Below are 20030 nucleotides of genomic sequence, written 5' to 3'. Positions count from 1 at the left end.
TTGCAGTGCCCCCAAACAATTAACATAGTAACATCAAAGATCACTGATCACAGATCATAACAAATGTAATAATAATGAAAAAGTTTGAAATATTGCAAAAATTACCAAAATATGACACGGAGAAATGAAGTGAGCATCTGGTATTGGGAAATGGCACTGATAGACTTGTTCACCACAGGATTCCCGCAAACCTTCACGCAGTATCTGCAAAGCACAGTAAAGCAACATGCAATCGGCTTTAACTAGGTGTACCTGTAGTAGATAACTTTTTTTTTTTTTTTGAGACAGTCTTGCTCTGTTGCCCAGGCTGGAGTGCAGTGGCGCAATCTCGGCTCACTGCAACCTCTGCCTGCTGGGTTCAAGCAATTCTCCTGCCTCAGCCTCCTGAGTAGCTGGGACTACAGGCGCGTGCCACCACGCCCAGCTAATTTATTTATTTATTTATTTATTTATTTTTAGTAGAGACGGGGTTTCACCATGCTAGCCCGGCTGGTCTCAAACTCCTGACCTCATAATCTTCCCGCCTTGGCCTCCCAAAGTGCTGGGATTACAGGTGTGAGCCACCACACCTGGCCAGTAGATAACTTTTAAAAATGTTTTTTTTTTTAAAAAGACTGTGAGATATTTAACTGGAATAAAACTATGTTGTATAAAATGAGTATGATTCTTGACACACTGACCTTTATCTTTTATAACACAAATGATTTGAAATGGTCATGTCTTTCTTTCACCATGCCTAAATAAAGCAATAGATTAACAACCATGGTTCTCTAGCCTACTAAAGTATAATAATTATGTAATTTACATAATGCTAATTATTGTTATACCTCACATATCTGAAAGTAACTTACTTGGAAACCGTAAAGAAGAGAAAATGCTGTGAGCAGGCAAAGAGAGGCCAAAGACCGTGCACTTTAGGTTATGAATTGGACCTGGAAGTTACAGCTTTGATCCAGGTCTATTTATTTAGATACAATTTTTAAAAGTTGTGTATACCTTTACCCATAAGCTGTTGGGGGCGGGAGAGATTGTTGCTGGACACATGCTCATTTCTAGTAAAACCAGGAGCCGATACACCTGGTAGAAAGAAGATGAAAGGGAAAACTAGCAAGCGAGCCTGGAGTCTCAGGAAGGACGGTGGTTTGGTGTGGGAGCTGATAGCACTGTAACTAGTAGCCTCTGGTGCTGTAACTTAATAAAAGCAAAAATTCATTAAATGCTTATTTTATGACAGGCATTGTGCCAGTTGTTGTACGTGCATCATTTAATACTTTCCAATGTCTATAGACCTGTGATTAGCCGTATTTTATAGATGAAGAACCTGTGATTTAGCAAAGCTGTCACATAGAAGTGCAGCAGGATGTGAACCCAGGTCTGCCTGGAACTCAATTTTGTGCATGCAGCCATCATTCTCTATGCTCTTCCAGTAATTAGCACAATAAAAGAATTGACTCTAATTATACTCTTTTTGAATAAAGAAAACAGAATGTTTGGCTTTTTTTTTAAAGACTGGAAAGTATAAAATTATTTAAATTTAAAAAATTTTAAATAGTTCAAATTGCAGTTTTTCCACTAAAAGATGTTAAGATATTATTTATAAAACATTTTACTTTCTACAAAGATAAATGTGCATTGTAAATTTGTTAAATCTATGTAGATTTTTGAATAAGAAACTGTGAGTTGATTTTATTATATTACCTTGTCTACTAAAGGAAGTGATGTTAAATTTATGTAGATTTTTGAATAAGAAACTGTGAGTTGATTTTATTATATTACCTTGTCTGCTAAAGGAAGTGAATCTCCCCAGCTGACCCATATTAAGTGCTAAATTAATGTGTTTGTTTATACTCCATGCTATTCCAAAGGGCATTAGGACAGTTACAAACCTTTATGTTTATTCAAAACTGCAGTAGTTAGGGACAGCTCTGCTCCCTGTGCTCTCTGCCAGCTCAGCGGTAGTCTCTGCATGCAAATCTGCAGATGAGCAGCTCTGAGAGCAGAGGTGTTGTGTGTGTTCGTCGCTGGATCTCCAGTGCTTTTAGCACTGCTTGGAAATAAAGGTGTTGAAAAAGCATTAGTTGGCTACTTTCAAAAACATTGAATTATAATTGCAGACAGTCCATTGAATTTATCCTTGACATAAATTTTATCTTTGACTCTTGATTTTATAAACTTTTGTAATGATTATCACCATCATTTTGAAACTCAGTTTTAAATTTTATTTTTTTACGATCTGACATGTTGGGCAAATACCCTCCCAATGACATACCTAACAGGGCTCTGTCTTTTACTAAATCTGTTCTTATTATTTTACTTGCCGTTTTGTGCCAACAAGGAAAAGGTCACTTGAGATTGCCAGTCTCTGACTTTTTCTTTCCCACTTGGAATTGTTTACCAAAATTTCTGTGATGTAGTGATTTTTTAAAATCCCAGAAATTAAGAGTCAGCTTTGCCACTTGCAGGCTCTACAGCTGTGGCAAGTTGCACAGCCTGCTCCTCTTCTGTCATATTGGGGCAGTAATGCTACCTGCCTCGTGGGATTGCTGTGGCAAGTAAATGAGTTTGGATAATATCTGTAAATCACTTAGAATAGTGCTTGGCACATAAGGGCTCAATAAATGCTAATTATTATTTTTAGGGTTTTTATGAGGCTTAAATTAAATGGGATTATGCATGTAAAATGTTCTGTAGAGTATCTGGCATTTATTAAGGGCTCAATAAATGCTAGTGGCTCTAATTTAAATATTCCGGTGCCTATATGTCTAAAGAGGCTGTGCCTTGGGATCTCTGCACACGTCATATTTTTACTGAATTTATTTTACGGCATGGAAGAAAACGTTAGTTTCTATACTGACTTTTCCCAATAGGTACAAATTACGATGTTAAAAAAATTTAAATATATACATACTATATTTATTTTATGATTTCTAAGTTTAGATCATTTGTTACTTTTTGTTTATTTTTACTATTTAAAAGTATAGATCTTGATTAATATCACAATTTCAGTATCTAACTTGTTTTTCTTCTTTTCTTGTTACTCTTTTTATAGGTTTGTGGAATCTTGCTTCCCTTTTTTCCAACCTTTGTTTATTTGTATTGATGCCCTTTGCCTTTTTCTTTCTGGAATCAGAAGGCTTTGCTGGCCTGAAAAAGGTAAGTGAATCTAGTATTGGAATTAAATTGGTTAAGTGAGGAATTAAATATCATTCACGTTGAACTAGAAAAAGTAGACTTAAATTATTTAAATGGAATATACAAAATTAAATGAATAATAATATTAACAACATGTTGTTAACAGTAACAGTGATTCTGCATAATGAATTATTGTGCATGTCCACGAGAGAGAGACATCTTTTAGACCTGGAGTACTTTTACGGTATGCATACATTTAGTGTAATGGCTAAACCTGATATAATAGCTTTTATTCTTTCCTTAGGGTATCTTATTTAGGTGACAGTAAAGTGTTATTTCCATGGGCTCCCCTTTCTGTTGTCTATCTGTTATTCCATACGTTAACAGTCTGCAGCTGAAAACTGACAGCTGATTTCACATTTAGTAAATGTACAAGGATCAGAGGGAACGACTCTGGCAGTCAAACCTGACATTAAGAAAACTGGCTTTTATATACTGGAATTTAAAAAATCATGATGTATTCTTAAGACTGGCAATTAAAATTTAGTCAATGTCTGGGTGCAGTGCCTCACACCTATAATCCCAGCACTTTGGGAGGCTGAGGCAGGAGGGTCGCTTGAGGCCAGTACTTTGAGACCAGTTTGGGCAACATAGTGCGACCCTGTCTGTACTAAAAATTAAAAAATTAACTGGGTGTGGTGATGGGTACCTGTGGTCCCAGCTCCTCGGGAGGCTAAGGTGGGAGGATTGCTTGAGCCTGCAGGTTGAAGCTGTGGTGTGAGCTGTGATCACGTCACTGCACTCCAGCCTCAGAAATAAACAGAAACCAAGAATGAACAACAAGAAGAAAGGAGGTCATCGTAGACTCTTGAGAAGGCAATTTCTGTAGAATTTTGGAACCATAACTTTTGATGGATATTCATTCATTCAACAGAGAATGAATTTTATCGAGAATTCAGAGTTTTATTAACCAGTTCCTTAAGTAGCAGTTATTATGCTATTTATAGGAGCTTGCTGGGGACACAGGTGAAAAGATGGGGCTCCTGCCTTCAAGGGTCGGACAGTGGGAGAAATGACAAATGCAAACAAATAAGATGCAGTTTGAAGCCCTTTTATATAATGAAGTCCTATGGGAAACCCTGAAAGGAACGGATATCTTGATTTTCCTGGGGAATTGACCAGGCCTCACAGGGGAAGTCAACCTGGACTTGAGCTGGTACTTGAAAGATGAGCAGAGGTTTACTAGAGTGTGGCATTCCAGGCTTGAGCAAAGGCCCAGGGCTCTGACAGAATGGAGGGAATGACCGGTACTTAGATACTGGAGAATGGTGAGAGATGAGAGTGCACAAGCCGCTTGCCAGGGTTGAATTCTGGAAGCCTGGAGTCCTCTGTCTGGTCATTTGAGTTTTATGATGTAGGCAACAAAGAAGCCAGAATAGGATTTTTGAAAATTTTTTTCACCTACCATTTGAGTATATTTAGAGATAAATATGCATTTTAGACTTTGTGCAGATCACAAAGGAAAGGAGTACAAAGGAGTACATGCCCCACACAGTGCAGAACACTGTTCTGTAGATCACGGCGCCAAATCAGTCCTGCACCTGACTCTGTGACGTTGTCTGCCGATGTTTGCTTTCCATAAGCCAAGTTCTTCCCTCTTCCTGACACCACCTCTTGTGTAATAGTCCCACATACAAAAAGCAAATGATTAAGCTCGGTGTGAACTATGTTTTCATATTTGACATTGTAAGCAATATCTATCTACCTAATTTATACTTTTATAAAAATCTAGTTGAATAGATTGTTATTTACGATAACAGGGTATAATATGGACAAACTCTTTGCCTCCAAGTTATTTTCTTCCCTTCTTGTGAATTAACCAACTAGGAAAGGGACTTGGCTAAATCTGTTTGAAGAATTAGCAACAATCTCCAGAATTAAAAAAGAAAAAAATGACAAAAAATTCCAGTGACATGTCACTTTTCTCCTGTTCCCCCTTATAGACTTAAGGTCAAAGGGAGAATCAGTGAGGAGGGATCCTAGAAGGTAATTAGAGATATTTCACACCTACGATTGTACAGTACTTATTTCCTTTATTTAAAAAAAAAATTTAGTCTTTGTATACATGATTAATACTCTTTTCTTAGCACATCTTTGACCATGTTAGTTGCCTAAAAATCACTTGAGAGTCACCAGCTGTGTTTCATGACCTCAAATGGGACTGAAATATTGAATGACTGTAGGATACAGGCAACTACGAATCCAATTAATTCCTAAACACAGCAGAAGACTTAAAAAGAGAGCAATGAGGTGGAGCATTGGATAACTGCCATTCATCCGACTTGGGAAGTTGTAATAGGTGCTGCAGAAAACCAAATTAAAGAATTTGGTGGTTAATGCCATTAAAGGAAGGAGGGAGGTGGAATTGTTGCTTGAAGGTAGGGGAGGAAGAATCATTTTAAAGTTGGAGAGTCTGACTGTATTGAGGAAGAGAGACTAGCGGAAGATGGTGAAGCTACAACCCTGAGAAAATTTGGCATCAGTCAGACTGCCTGGGCAGGTGATTTCATCTAAACCACAGGGTTGCTTTCTGTAAAAATGGGTGTAATAATGATATTTACTTTATTGTCTTATTTTGGTGATTAAATGAGATGTGATTATGTATGTAATGCACATAGCCCAGGACTTCACTTAGTAAATGTTAGCTATTATTAAATTACCTTTATCTTCGAGGTAGTCTTTAAATGCATTTGACTAATAAGTATTCTGTAAAATATCACTAATCACTAATAAGTATGCTAGAATACTTATTATCACTAAGTATTCTATAAAATATGGGCCTCAGAAAGCAAGCAACTGAATATAGTACAGTCATCTTTTATTACTCACAGATTATTATCTCAGGTAGTTTTAAAACATGTTTCCCGTTTTGAAATGGCATGTGCTGAAGTAGAATAACAGCTTGAGCATTACAGCTAGCATACTTTGAAACAAAGTTGTTTGAAGATAAGATGTGTTCTAGATCCTCGTAGAAACATTTAGAAAGTTTTAAAATTAAGCTAATCAAGGCATGTCATTTTAAAATATTCATATTTTTCAGTTTTAAAATCAATCACATGAAAGATGGAAAGGTTATTAATATTGTGTCGTTAAGTCTAAATGTGTTAAGTATACATTTGAGCCCGTTCATGTTGTATATTTCTGTAATCTAGAATCATTTGTTAATTACCTGTGTAAGTTCTAAATAACATTTTTTAAGATATATGGTTCTTTACACAGTACTTACTAGAATTAACTTTGCTGCTTTATTGAAATTAATATGATTGATCACAGTCATTCAAATGTTTAACATATTTGGCTAATAAGTATGTATATTTATGTATATTCCTTTAAAACTGCTTGCTCGTCGATTACATTTGACGCATGTAGTTTCTGAAGTGATCCTGAAGAGAGGCTAGAAACCTTTGTAATTGGTAGATTCAGCACACTAATTTGAGCAATGACAAACTTGTAATATGCTTAAGTAAAATTTCCTTTTTTTTTCCTTTTTTTCCTGTGGCCACCCTCCTGGTGCTGTTTTACTGTGTCTAAGTCTGGTGTATCCCTAAATGGCATATGGCCCCACTCTACTCCCATGGATTCCCCTGGGCAATCGATGTTCAAACAGCTTCTTGCATATTGTGCCGAGATGCGGAAATTGGCCACTGGCCATGGGCGGATGCAGAGCTTGAATTGAAAATCAAATTAAGCAGAATTCTCTGCTTAGTTTTTAATTAAACCACTATGTTAATTCAAACAGGACATATTAGGCCTGGGGGGTTGACTATGTCCTTTTAAGGGCCTTAAATAGCTTTGCTTCTCTCTTCTTATGGTGGTGGCGGTGTGTGTTTCTATTTTATTAGGACCATCTCCTTGCTATTCCCTTACTTTATAATTCTCAAGTGTAAAAGGGTAGAAATGGTTTTGATAAAGTAAAACTTTTTTTTAGTAAGCAGCTAACTTTTATCTTGGAATGTAGATTTATTGTTAGCAGTTAAATGTTTACCAAATGTAGATTATTTTGCTGTCACCTATGTGTATTGTATTGAGCTTTAGGTATGTTCATAGGTATTTGAAAGTGACTCTGTTTACATCTTAATTTTTCAACTCTGATGAAAAGGTTCCGTTTGGTGATTTTTGTTTTGTTTTGTAGTAAACCTACTTTTTCTGCAGTATGTGGATCTTAGGGCTCAGGGAACATCTTAGGGCAGACATTACTGCCGTACTTACCATACCTCAGTTCGACTGTATGACTTGTCTTCCTCCTCCACTCCAGAAAAGACCTCCAGGTTGTCTGTATTAATATCAGAGATATTTTCTGATTTTGTAATGAACTCTTGGAGGTATAACCTCTGGCCAGTGTTTAAATGGTAGTTAGGAATATATTTGTTTCACATTATATCTTAGCATCTTATTTTGAATTAAAATGTTAGGAGGAAAAAAAATTCAGTGACTTAATGAAAGTGGGAGAAAATATCTCCATATGATTGTTACGTAAATTTTATGACAGATTAATTCATAAACCCAAGATTTTCCTGGGAGTAAATTTCTGTCGTACTTCACTTTAATGCCTATCTTTGATTTGAAGTCATAGCATAAAATGTAACATAAGCAACATCCTGACCAATTATCCAAACCATCCAGACATCCCTGAATGGCCAGAGCATAGCACACGGTCTGTAGGATTAAGAGGTTAACTCCTGTAACTTCAAACAAAGTGCTTGATAATAAAAGCAAAAAGTACAAAATTTTAGGTAACTTCCTTTCTTAATTAATTGGACTGACCAGGTGGAAGCGAAGAGTTCTGTGCTGGTGCTTGGAATGTCTATAAAGCTGAGCAACATGACAGCACAATAGAGGAGGAACAAAGATTTTTTTAATATGTTTCTATCCTGTGTCACAGTTTGAAATTGTCCTGGTTTATGTCCCTTTTGGCAAACTTACATAAAAGTGACCTTGTACTGTATTTTATGACCAGATGACTTTTTCCCCCCAGTGGCTAATTTGTATCAGGCCTCCATCCTAAAGAGACACAGAGTGAGTAGGAAGTCCAGCCTCTGTCTCCACGAGCTTTCATTGCATTCTTTCATTATTTTTGCTCGTTTTTTGCCACTGATGATCCATAAATTGTTGGAAATGAGTGATTAAGGAAGTGCTGCTTAGTGTTAGTGGCACATGCGCATATTTGGCCTGGTTCTGGTGGGTGAGAGGAAATCACAGACAAAAGGGAAGCCCCTGCTGGGAACCCTGCAAGGAAATTTAACTTGGGTCATGTTTTGATCTTAGTGTTTATTACAGAAAATGAAGCCATATCTCACTAACTATTGTTATGTGTTAATTTGATTTTCCCAACACCTTCAAGAAAAGAAATCATAGAGCAATTTATTCATAGAAATCCTCTACCATCCCCCAATTGAGAGCACTAGTTTTTACCTTAGAAATGGTTGTGGATCAGAATGATTCCTTTGAAAATACTCTCTTCTGATAATGCTGTGATACTTAAGCTTCCTGTTGGAATTGTTCTACTGTAAAGGTGTGGTTACAACCAGGTAAAGTGAGCATTTGAAACATCAAATCTGGGCATATGGGAACTCAGAAAGAAATAGGGAAGTGTTATTTTGAGGAAAGGAGTAAATACATTTATTTCATTTAAAAATCGTTTGCGTTTATAAAAATTTTGAATTGAAAATCATTTAGTTCAGGAAATGACATTAATTTTGTCACTGTTCTTAATACAATTGGATCTAGCAGGGCACTAAGTTATGGCTTTAATTATAGTGTCTGTTACTGTTAAGTTTTTAAAGACATCACTCAGTTTCCATATACATTGTGATGGTATACTTTGAATTGAACCCTTACATTGTACGTTCATCTTTGCCTCTCATTGTCACAAAATGATAAATTTCTGTATTTAAAGGCTAGGTTATCTCTTTATTTGCATAACAGTGGCAAAAAATATGAACTTTGGAATTCAGAATACCTGGACTTCAATCTTCACTCTTCTTACTGACTGTAACTTAGGGCATATTTCATTGTGTCCACATTTATAAAATGAGTCTAACAGTGTCTGTCTACCAGGGTTGCTGAGGGATTTAGTAGCCTCACCTAAAAGGTTGGTAAAGTACCCAAGACACATTTTAAGTAGCAGTTATTATTAGGTGCTTAAATGTACCAACTACGTTGAAGCTGATGATGAAACATCAGGAAAACTTGTATAGGATTACTTTTTTATATCTAACAGCAAAGTGACATGAGAAATTACATTGGTATTGACATATTCAGCTTTTATTTTTTTTTTGAAATAGGATCTGTTTTAGAACTGTATAGCTTGTAAAAAATAGGTATTATGTTTAATAGATAACTAAACTTCAAACCCTTTTATATGATGATTAAATTGCTAACTAATGTCTCATAATGTTTGATAGTTTAGGCCTCTGTTAAATGAAGAAAAGCTTTGGCAGAGAGGAAATAGAAAGTCACCAAGTACAGATTTTAAAGTAATTATACTTTAAATTAAACTGGTCGTAATACTTCCAATACTCATGAAACAGTTTTATAGAAATAGTCATTGTTAATTAGAGTGTCTTTTCTAAAAGTTTTTGCAGGGAATAGAAAACTACCCACCTTTGGTTGGAATAAACTTTATTTGAAAGTAAAATTAAATGTCAGATTTAGTGCTACTAGAGAGCTTCTTAAGTCATTAGGTTACCACAGACCTGCAGGACAAGAGCTCACCAGAGAGACTAGAGGTTGAATTGTTATAATCTTAGATTTATTTGGCCCTTAAGCTCATATTTATTCATCTATAAAATCATTTATTCAGCGGGTCACAGTGTTAATCTTTGATCTATGAAATGTTCGCCAATATATAGCTGAACCTTGGTACATTAATTTACAGTTCATTTATTTGTCATTTAATATAGAAGTTGTGTATTTGTACACATCGAAGGCAGTAAGATTGTTTGATAGTTTGACATTAGGTAATATTTTAGCCTGTGATAAATCTACTTTTCTTTAAAACGTAAGTCACTAACATGATACGACTTAAATATTTATTGGTTTGCACATTTTCCGTTAAAGGAAATTCTCATCTAGAAAGACAAGGTTGTGTTGTTCTGAAGTGATTTTATTCTAAAGCAACCAAAACATTAAAAAATATATATGTGAATGTATCTTCTTTTAGGGATTAAAAATAAGATCAGCAGACAAAAACTGGAAAAATGAGGACACACTAACGGTAGACAAAGTTAGGATTCAGTATATTGAAATGATCAGTTTTATGGAAAACATTTCTTCTATTTGTAGCACAGAGGAAGAAGTTTTAAGTTATTTTATAATACTAGATTTATTTATTTATTTATTTTTAGAGATGGAGTCTCGCTCTGTCGCCAGGCTGGAATGCAATGGCAAGATCTTGGCTCACTGCACCTCCCTCTCCTGGGTTCAAGCGATTCTACTGTCTCAGCCTCCCAAGTAGCTGGGATTACAGACACCCGTCACCACACCTGGCTAATTTTTGTATTTTTAGTAGAGATGTGGTTTTACCATTTTGGCCAAGCTGCCCTCGAATTCCTGACCTCAGGTGATCTGCCTGCCTTGGCCACCCAAAGTGCTGGGATTACAGGCGTGAGCCACCGCACCCAGCCAATTTATACCAAATGATTCTCAGATCTCCTAGAAATTACAGAAGGGTTTCTGCAGTTTCATTCTGTAAAGATACCTCATACTGTTTCTTATTTTTTAAAATAAAAATATTTTATATTTATGAGTATTTTATATTTTTTTCTTTAAAACAAGATATGTTGAGAGCCTGTGAATGTAGGGTTTGGTGAGTACGCCGGGTATTAATAGAGGTCAGGGGAGCATGCCCATGATTTCAGTGCTTGACTCAGCTGAACCGGACAAGCCGTAGGCATGGTTTTGAGCTGTTTTCTATTTTAAAAAAATTCCTAGTCACAGATTGCTTAACTAATGGCTATAATGGATAATTGGTTAAATATCATAAATAAAAGGTACACTGATGTTTAAATACGAGGTAATGTAGAGCATACTACTAGTAACAATACAGATAGTAAAGGTCTGTCCACGTTAATCTTCACTAGATCCTGTATTTGGCTGATCAATTTTTTTTTTTTTTTTTTTAAGAAATGGGGTTTTGCTTTGTTGCTCAGGTTGGTCTCCAACTCCTGGCCTCAAGCAGTCCGCCCACCTTGACTTCCCAAAGTGCTGGGATTACAGGCTTGAGCTACTGTACCCGGCCTTATGAAAACTTTTGTATAGCACATCAGGATGGCCCTAAAACCTTAAAATTAATGCCACACAGAGAAAATGGAGTACGAGGCCAGGTGTGGTGGCTCACACCTATAATCCCAGCACTTCGCGGGGGCCAAGGCAGGTGGATTAGCTGAGGTCAGTTTGAGACCAGCGTGGGCAACATGGTGGAACACTGTCTGTACTAAATATACAAAAATTAGCCGGGTGTGGTGGCAGGCATCTGTAATCCCAGCTACTCAGGAGGCTGAGGCAGGAGAATCACTTGAACCTGGGCGGTGGAGGTTGCAGTGAGCCGAGATCGTGCTGTTGCGCTCCAGCCTGGGAGAGAGAGCGAGACTCCATCTCTAAAAAATAAAAGAAAAAAAAGATCCAGTTATATCTACTTTGACTTTATTTATTGAAAATAGACAACTTAGACATGGAATGTTACTTACTGAGAAATATTTATCACTTATTGGGAAATAACTCCTTGAAATGTTTTCTTATTTCAACATGTAGAAATAACATGAAAATTATAAAAAATAAATCAGGGTTTTAGAAGTTCAACAGATTACAGTTTCAAAAATATTGTAAGTTGTCATGCAAAGAGAAATTTTAGTCTGTGTATTTTCTACATCACGCTTTATTTGAGCCTGATTATATAATGTTTGTTGTCACCTCATGAGTTTTTTTTTTTTTTTAACATAGTTGGTTTAAAGGAAGTTAAACAGCACATCCTATTGTTTAAATAGGACCTTGTCAAAAATATAACTATATAACAAGCAGCCTGTCTTATTAATATTAAGTACATAGATAAGTTCTCAAGAAAGCCAGAAAAATCTCTGAGTATTTGAAGAACAACAAACAGGAACAACGAAACCCCACGAGTAAGTGAATAAGCCAGGCCATGGTTTCCTCAGCAGGGAAGGGAGGGTGGTCACCAAGTAACGTGGGACCTTTAGTTTGGAAAAAATGAGGTTAGAGGCACACAGAGACCAGGAGTCAGAACTGAGGCCCAGTAAGAAGTGCTCAGGCAAAGGGCGGATTTTAAAGCGTGCACACACCTTGCCCATTGGCAGAGGACGACTGTCAGCCTTAGCTCTGGGCAGAAGAAGGTCTCCCCTGCGAACTCAGCCGTAGGCGTTGACTTCCCAAGAGTTTGCGGCTCTATATTACTATAGATACCTGTATTGTTGGAAAATCCTAAGCCAAGAAAATGGCATTAAAGTTGATTAAAAATATTATGCATACTTTAATCATTTTAATAAACTATATATATATGGTAAATTTTGATTAGCGGGGGTATATAGATATAATTAAGGCTGGTTTTAGAAAGTTGATTTGTTATAATTTAAGATTCATAATATATACATTTGACTTGGTCCTATTTAACCATGTCACATGCTGTCTAGTTTTCTTTAATTGTGTGAGAAAACTCAGGACTTGATAACAAACATTATATAAGCAGGCCCAAACAAAACCTGATTTTGTTTTCTGCTAGCTTTTCTACATATTTACATTTAAACTAAACTCTTTCTTAGTAATTTGATAGTTGGTTTCGCTCTTCAAGTGTTATCATTCCTTCAAAGCTGGGGTGAATAATGTAGTCCATTCTATTTTGGCTACTTTGTCCTTGAGTTTTGCAAAGATCTAATATTTTCATCTACCTGTAGCTAATTTTGTGAGGTGGTTAAAAAGAGAAAATCTAAGTTATTTTCTCTCTGTATTACTATTCAGTTATTCTAGAACAATTTATACAATAATGTTACCCTTACCTATTATTTCTTCACATTAAATTCTTACCTATAATTAGACGTATTTTTGAGCTTTTTGACTATAAGCTTGTAGCACTGGGCATCACTGCTAACCTTTTTCTTCTTTTTTCCCTCCCCTCCCTCCCTCCTTCCCTCCCTCCTTCCTTCCTTCCCTCCTGGCCTCCCTCCTTCTCTCCCTCCTTTGCAGCCTCCCTCCTTCCCTCCCTCCCTCCCTCCCTCCCTGCCTCCCATCTGTACCTTTCCCTGGACATTTTCCCATAGATTTGATCCCATCTATTTGCTGTCTTTTAGGAACTTCTCAATGTCACTAGTCTGCTGGTGGTGCTTCTGTCCTCTGGCGTAATTAAATCATTCAGTTAGCATTTTTGGATGGCTTATTGCATGCTAGGTACTGTTGCTAGTGTTAGGGACATGTAGATTGGTGATTTATTGTATATTTCTCCCTTCTTTTATGGTAAAAAGTGCGTGCGTGACCCATCATCTTGAACTCATGACTCCTCTTCTACCTGTTCGCTTTACCGACCTTTTATCTGGAACATAGTAGTAATTCAGTTCTGTATTAACTTTTTTTGCATTCTCTGGCCTTGTTTCCACCTCTGGGAAGATTCATTGTCTCTGCTTGAATCTGCTCAGCTTTATTCTAGAGATATGGAGCCCGGGTCTTTTCTTCTGTCCTTTGCTCTGTAGCAAACAGAGCAAAGCTTTGTAGTTGTTTTAGTCTCTCCTGACCCTAAGGTTCTGTTTAAGGAAGATTTTTTCCAAGGTAGTGTTCAGAAACTCATTCTCAAGGTTTCAAGATGATTCCTATAAGTTTGCGAGCCACTGCTGAATACATCCGTATGTCAGGATTCTTAGTGTTTACCTCTCCTGTGTCTTACGTGTCTTGCATGAAGCATATTACACTGATGGTTTTGGTTAATTTTCCTGTTTATCTTGCTTTCTGTTGGGTTTTAATTAATATTCTAATTTTTACAATTTTATAGAATGCCAGTTAACCCCAAATCATATTTTAGGTTTTTTTTTGTTTGTTTGTTTTTGTTTTTATGTTTTTTGAGACAGAGTCTTGCCCTGTCTGCCAGGCTGGAGTGCAGTGGCGTGATCTTGGCTTACTGTAGCCTCTGCCTCCTGGGTTCAAGTGATTCTCCCGCGTCAGCCTCTCGAGTAGCTGGGATTACAGGCGCACACCACTGCACCTGGCCCCAAATCATATTTTGTATCATTCCAAAGTACCTGTCAACATTTGTACTTGGATTATTGTTTTACTATAATTAGTGTGTACTTATATTTTATGTCCTTCTTACTTTAACAGTTCATCTTGTGTACATACATTTTTCTGGTGTCAGGAAAAATTGTCCAAGACTTGGAAATGGGCAAAAGAGATGCAGGTGTCTGTTAGTGGAGTCCTGGGCATTGTGTGGTAGATCCTGGGGATTACCGGGTCCTAGAGGGGTATGTGCCTTTGACTGACTTTTCACTGCCTGGGCCCTTTTACCTCTCTGTAGAGTTAGAGTTACCTTAGAGGAAGTAGAGAGCAATGCAAGTGGATTTTATCTAATAGAGAGCCAATTGACTTCCCCCTGTATAAAAAGATAACCCCAACATTTCATTTTATTTTCCCATAGGATATTATGCAGTTTCGCAAATCGATTTTAGGATTTCTGATTACCTGTACTCCTCAGGTTCTCCTTTGACCTGACTTTAACAGAATTAAAACCATGTGACTCTGCTACTGAAGGACATTAGGGACAGACAGAAGCAGGGTGCTGAGAAGAGAGCTGCAGTCAGCAGGCAGCGGTAGCATTGGCTTTGGGCTGAAGTAGTGAACGTGGGTACTGGTGATGTGAGAGTTCAGGTTAATGCTTATAAAGGTCCACCAACGTACAAGACGCCCCCTAGAATTAGTCCTGCCCGCCTCCATCCACTCTCTAGATCCATTCACTAAATTCAGTATCATCAGAGGCAGGAGATGATTAAGGAGAACAAGCAGGACAAGAATTCTTAAATACGGAGATGAACAGAGAATTCAAAGATGAATAAACATTTGAGAAAAGCCAACACCATGAGAGGCCCCAAACTCAGTGTATTACTCAGAGAGTTGGTAGGCAAAAAAGATTTCAAGGAGACTTTTAATGTATTATCTAGGGGATTTTCTTTAACAGAACAACTTAAGGATATCTAGTCCTCAGTATTGCCAGAAATGCATGCTGCTGAGTCATTGTGCACCATGCAGAGCTGGTTACCACTTATAGAAGCAAGCTGCTATTATAGTGTGATACTGTAAAAAAAACAAAAAACAAAACCAAAATAACAAAAAGTAAACAAAATACAACAAGAAGAGTGATCATTACGAAGGTATTAACTGACAAAAAAAGACTTTCATTTCTGAAGCAGATTCTACACATAGACTTTGATGATGAAGTTGATGAGCTGACATGGCCTGATCTCTTACACCATTGAAGGAGCTGTCTTCTTTCTTTCCTGTTATGGGTAAGAGCAGTATCTAGAGCGGATAGGAATGTTTTCATGCAGTACCTGCACATGTCCTAATGAACCTGCATAGAGGTAAATAAAACTAGAAAGTCAAGCTTAACTGAATTTAAAAAGAGATTATTCAAATAAAAAAATTTAACAAGGACACTGGGTACAGGATTAATATATTTTTTAAAAATCAATAAATACCAGCAACAAACTGAAAATCTAATTATAATAGCAAGACAGCCTAAGGTATGTTGAAATAAATCTAACAAATGATATTTAAAGGCTTTATGGAAACAATAATGGAAACAAAAAATCTTATTGAAAGATATTGGCTGGGCACAGTGACTCATGCCTTTAATCCAAGCACTTTGGGAGGCTGAGGTAGGAGAATCGCAGGAGGCCAGGAGTTCGAGACTAGTCTGGGCAACATAGCGAGGCCCCGTCTCTATAAAATAAAATTTAAAAAAAATTAACTGAGCCTGGTTGGTGCATGCCTATAGTCCCAGCTTCTCGGGACGCTAAGGTGGGAGGATTGTTTGAGCCCAGGAGTTCGAAGCTGCAGTGAGCCATGATTATACCACTGCACTTCACTCTTGGTGATAAAGGAAGACCCTGTCTGAAAACAAGAAAGATGTTAAAGAAAACCTAAATAAATTGATAGATATTCTGTGTTCATAATTTTTAGAGTTTTTGCAATTCTGATAAAAATTCTGCAAAGTTTTCTTATAGAATGTGACAAGCAGGTAGTAAAATTTTAATGGAAGTGCAGAAAGCCAAGAATAGCCATAGCAATTTTGAAGTACTAGGTGATGGAACTTACTCTATCAAATATTACAAAATAGGCAAAGAAACTGAATAGACAACCAAAGTCTATCCAAAGAAGATATACAAATGGTCAATAAGCACATGAAAAGATGATCAACATTCCTAATCACTAGGGAAATGCAGATCAAAACTACAATGAGGCCGTGCCCAGTGGCTCATTCCTGTAATCCCTCCATTTTGGGAAGCTGAGGCAGGAGGATCACTTGAGGCCAAGAGTTTGAGACCAGCCTGGCCAATATGGCAAAACCCTGTCTCTAGTAAAAATACAAAAACTTAGCTGGGCATGGTGGTGTGTGCCTGTAATCTCAGCTACTTGGGTAGCTGAGGCACGAGAATCGCTTGAACCCGGGAGGCAGAGGTTCAAGTGGGGAGGCAGAGCTTGCAGGGAGGCAAGATTGTACCACTGCACTGCAGCCTGGGTGACAAAGTGAGACCCTGTTTCAAAAACAAACAAACAAAAAACTGCAGTGGATACCACTTCATACCTGCTAGTAAGATGACTACTAGCAAAACCCAGAAAACAGCAAGCATTGGTAAGGATGTGGAGGAATTGGAAATGTTGTGCATTGTTGGTGGGAGTGTAAAATGGAAGAGCTGGTATAGAAAACAATATGGCGATTCCTCAAAAAATTAAAAATGGAGTTACCATCTGATCCACCAATTCCACTTCTGGATATGCGTCCAAAGGAATTGAAGGCAGGAACTCCAACACATACATGTACACCCATGTTCATAGCAGCATTATTCACAATACCTAAAGTGTGGAAGCAGTCCCACTGTGTATGATGAATAATGGGTAAACCACATGTGGTATATCCATACAATGAAGTAGTATTCAGCTCTAAAGAAGGAAATTATGTCACATGCCACAAACATGGATGAACCTTGCTAAGTTAAATAGTCCAGTCACAAAAGGACAAATTCCGTATGATTCTTATATGAGATACCTAGCATCGTCAAATTTGTAGAAACAGAAAGTAGCATAGTGGTTGCCAGGGATTGTGTATTGCAGGGGAAGTTATTGTTTAATACGTACAGAGTTTCAGTTGGTAACTACGAAAAGAATTCTGGAGGTGGATGGCGGTGAGGGGACCGTAACAGTGTGAATGTAGTAATGCCGCTGAACTGTACACTTAAAAATGGTTGAGATGGTGAATTTTATGTTATACGTATTTTACCACAATTTTAAAAAACGCAAATAGATGATAAACATGGTAGTGTTTTGTGGTTACCTGTGGGTAGGTTGGTGCAGAAGGTTGACTTGGTTGGGAGGATGGTCATCGTAATGTTTGTTCTAGTTGGGTAGTATATACATGGGTATTTAATAGACATGTAGAACTAAATAGTATACTTTTATTTTAAAATAGAAAGGGAAAAGGGTGATTTATCCCTTGGTGATCAGCTCACATTAGCTAAACAGAGGCTGATACATAAAACCAAATGCCAACTTGCTGATTTTCAATGGAAAAATATATAAATATATTAATAAAATACTAATATGTATGTATGCATCTGCACTCATACCTGCCCATGCAAAGTAGCTATTATTTATTGAGAGATGCAGGAAATGTGGAAAGCTGGGAGAGAAGGGCCCAACAGAGCTAACGGGGGACTAGTTTGGAGTGAGAGCAGGCAGCTGGAAGCTTTCATGCATGTCTTTCCTATTTTGTTCGCTGTCGTAAAGGACCTTCTGTGGTGTTTTGAAATTTCTAGTGCTTTTTGTGTAAAGTATTATTTGCCACATAAGCAATATGATGCTATTACCTAAATTATCATGTGGCATTGCTTTTTATTATATTTTAAACCTTAATGTCTTTTATGTTTCACTATAATAAGTGATAACCCTAATGATCTTTCTTTTGTTGTATCTTCGTTGGAGTTTGTTCTTGAGTGTTTTATGAAACGAAAGTGGATATTGGCTAAGATGTTCTACTGCATTACAGATTTCTTACAGGACTGGGCATTTGACCTCAGTATGAGCTTGTTTTTATGGAACTGAAAATTAATGATCCGGTAAAAGAAGCTTTTAGGTCCTTTGCTTTAGGTCCTTTACTAAAATCATAAGTTTGTCTTGTTTGTTTTAAGCATTCTCCTCCACTTCCTCGTTTCCATGTGGTATTGTCTTTTGTGACTTATTTCTGTCACTGGGGAGGTAGGGATGAAGGGTAGGGGTGGAAAGCACAGGGCCCTCAGGGCTGACAGACCTGAATTGAAAGTGAATTCTGGCATGTGGGCAAATTATTTCACTCTTTTGAGTGTGAACTTTGTTATGTGTAATCAAATTTACCTTTTAATACACTGCAAAGATTCAGTAAGCATGTCTAAAGCAACTAGTAGGAGCTCTGAAAGTGTTAGTTCTCATTTCTTCTTTTCCATGAATTTTGAACTGAATAATTAGTTGAACAAAAATAGAAGAAAAGAGCCTTACTAGCGAACCAGTGAATTATTTGATGTGGTGTGGTGTACTAAGAAATATTTTTTCCCAAATTTAGAATTATGTTTAAAAATGTTGATATCTAGTTACTGTAGTCTTTTTATAATTCATTTCTTTCATTTACATATTGAAAACTTGTATTAATTTATTTGTGATCTGGAGGATTTTTATTTGTCTAATATCATGGGAAATTTCTGCCCACAAATTTTAATGCAATGGACATCTAAATTCAATGAACTAACAATATTAGTATTTTATTTTAACTTACCCCAAGCACTTCCTTTTTGTCCAGCTTTAGCAGTGTGAGCATCTTATAGTTTTAATTTTTTCATCTTGTGTAGACCACATTAAGTATACTTGTATATAAAATAGACTGTATAGCATATTTATATTAAAAAACATTTCACTATTTTACTATAGAGCTTAACAAAGCTTTTCACAAAGTCGTTTTCTTTGACGTGAAGACCAAAGCTCTTTCGTGTATACTTTTAATGATTACTTGGGTGCAAAGGCAGAAATGTTTGACATTCTCTAGAGATGCTTGTTTGTAGTTTTTTCATGGCTTAAAATAAAATAATTAATACCTGCTTTTATTTTCTGTTATTTATTAGCGCTTCTACCGATCTTCCCCCGATGACTGTGTATATGTTCAGTGTAATCTTGATGCCATGCTGAGCAAACCTTATTTTAATGTTACTAGGAGACCCTTTTTATTAAGTGGAAACAATAGCTTGATATTATTTTAAATGTTCTGTGAATGTAGAGGTTTTCCCAGGCTTCCTAAAGGGCAGAGACATAGTGTATGAAGTGGTTTTTACATCCCTTACAGGAGGGCAAGATGTCCAGGCAAAACCTTGTTTAAATGTTCATCACCATAGAAACATTACAGCTTCTCCAGAGAGCTTTTGTAAGTATGTTGTAATTTTCAATTCATTGATGTGAATTAAATGTCTAATTGACCAGCACAAAAATTCCAAGAAGCAATTATATCATAACCATTTTAGTGTAGTAGACTATCCATTTAATTCCCATTTAAATCTAAAAGAAATCTATGTGTCTACAAGCATTTAGTCTTAACCAATCTAGTTCATCTA

General features: G+C 36.8%; 1 protein-coding gene across 8 annotated transcripts in view; it reads left to right on the top strand.

The window, feature by feature from the left end:
• Positions 1-20030, top strand: part of LMBR1 (limb development membrane protein 1) — a 213179-nt gene that overhangs the window by 84767 nt on the left and 108382 nt on the right. For 7 of the 8 annotated variants that reach the window (XM_073009552.1, XM_073009550.1, XM_073009553.1 and 4 more), the window contains one exon: positions 3050-3153. In XM_073009552.1, coding sequence (XP_072865653.1) covers positions 3050-3153 — 104 coding nt within the window. Of the gene's footprint in view, positions 1-3049; positions 3154-19765; positions 19844-20030 lie in introns of those variants that run through there. The other variant, XM_073009555.1, reaches the window with a different exon arrangement.

The sequence above is a fragment of the Chlorocebus sabaeus genome, chromosome 21 (genome assembly GCF_047675955.1).
Source record: "Chlorocebus sabaeus isolate Y175 chromosome 21, mChlSab1.0.hap1, whole genome shotgun sequence".
Lineage (NCBI taxonomy): Eukaryota > Metazoa > Chordata > Mammalia > Primates > Cercopithecidae > Chlorocebus > Chlorocebus sabaeus.
Note: the sequence above shows the minus strand (reverse complement) of the source record. Positions and strands in the feature narration are given on the sequence as shown.